Here is an 864-nt window from a genome sequence, read left to right as displayed (position 1 = left end):
GCTGCTGCTGCTGCTGCTGCTGCTGCTGCTGGTGATGGTGCTGGTGATGGTGATGGTGATGGTGATGGTGGTGGTGATGGTGATGGTGGTGGTGGTGATGGTGATGGTGGGGTGTTTGTATTGGTGTTGCTGCTGCTGCTGCTGCTGCTGCTGCTGCTGCTGCTGATGGTGATTGTGGTGTTTAGTTTATGGTGGTGCTGGTGGTTGTGCTGCTGCTGCTGCTGCTGCTGCTGCTGCTGCTGTTTCTGTTGCTGCAGCAGCGGGAGAAGTAGCAGCAGAAACAGCAGCAGCAGCAGCAGCAGCAGTTAGAGTGTATGTTTGCTGCTTGGGGCTTGGGGATGCATGCATGCGTTTAGTTGGGGTGTATAGGCAGCTGCATGCGTCTACACCTCTCCTCTGTTTTTTTTTATTTTTATAAACTGTCTCCGTCTCTGCTTGATGGTGGCGCAGCATAGGGTCCCTTGCTGCTGCTGCTGCTGCTGCTGCTGCTGCTGCTGCTGCTGCTGCATGCTCTGTCTCTGTGTTGCTGCTATACTTCAAGAGTGAAAATATATGTGTGTTGCTGCATGCGTTTTGCTGCTGACTGCTGCTGCTCCTGCTGCTGCTCCTGCTCCTGCTCCTGTGCTGTGCTGCTGCTGCTGCTGCTGCTGCTGCTGCTGCTGCTGCTGCTGCTGCTGCTGCTGCTGCTGCTGCTGCAGGAGTGTGCTGCAGCAGCACGAGGAGACACTGGAGAGTGTCTCTCTTCGCTGCGGTTTTTTTGGCGCAGCTTTTGCTGCAGTGCTGCAGGCCGTACCCCGCAAAGTTAAAGCTCTCAATATCTCAGAAAATATGTAAATATATAAATATATATAAATATATATAAAT

The 864-nt window shown here is 52.9% G+C and overlaps 1 protein-coding gene across 1 annotated transcript in view; it reads right to left on the bottom strand.

Moving 5' to 3' along the window:
• EMH_0042820 (uncharacterized protein) overlaps positions 1–509 on the bottom strand; it is a gene marked incomplete at both ends in the record, with an annotated part of 917 nt that extends 408 nt beyond the window's left edge. The window contains 2 exons of the mRNA XM_013495776.1: positions 3–162; positions 390–509. Of these exons, the coding sequence (XP_013351230.1) occupies positions 3–162; positions 390–509 (280 nt within the window). The remainder of the gene's footprint in view (positions 1–2; positions 163–389) is intronic.
• Between the last annotated feature and the right edge of the window lie 355 nt (positions 510–864).

This window comes from Eimeria mitis, genomic scaffold (assembly GCF_000499745.2).
Source record: "Eimeria mitis Houghton genomic scaffold, Emh_scaff1747, whole genome shotgun sequence".
Classification (NCBI taxonomy): Eukaryota; Apicomplexa; class Conoidasida; order Eucoccidiorida; family Eimeriidae; genus Eimeria; species Eimeria mitis.
Note: the sequence above shows the minus strand (reverse complement) of the source record. Positions and strands in the feature narration are given on the sequence as shown.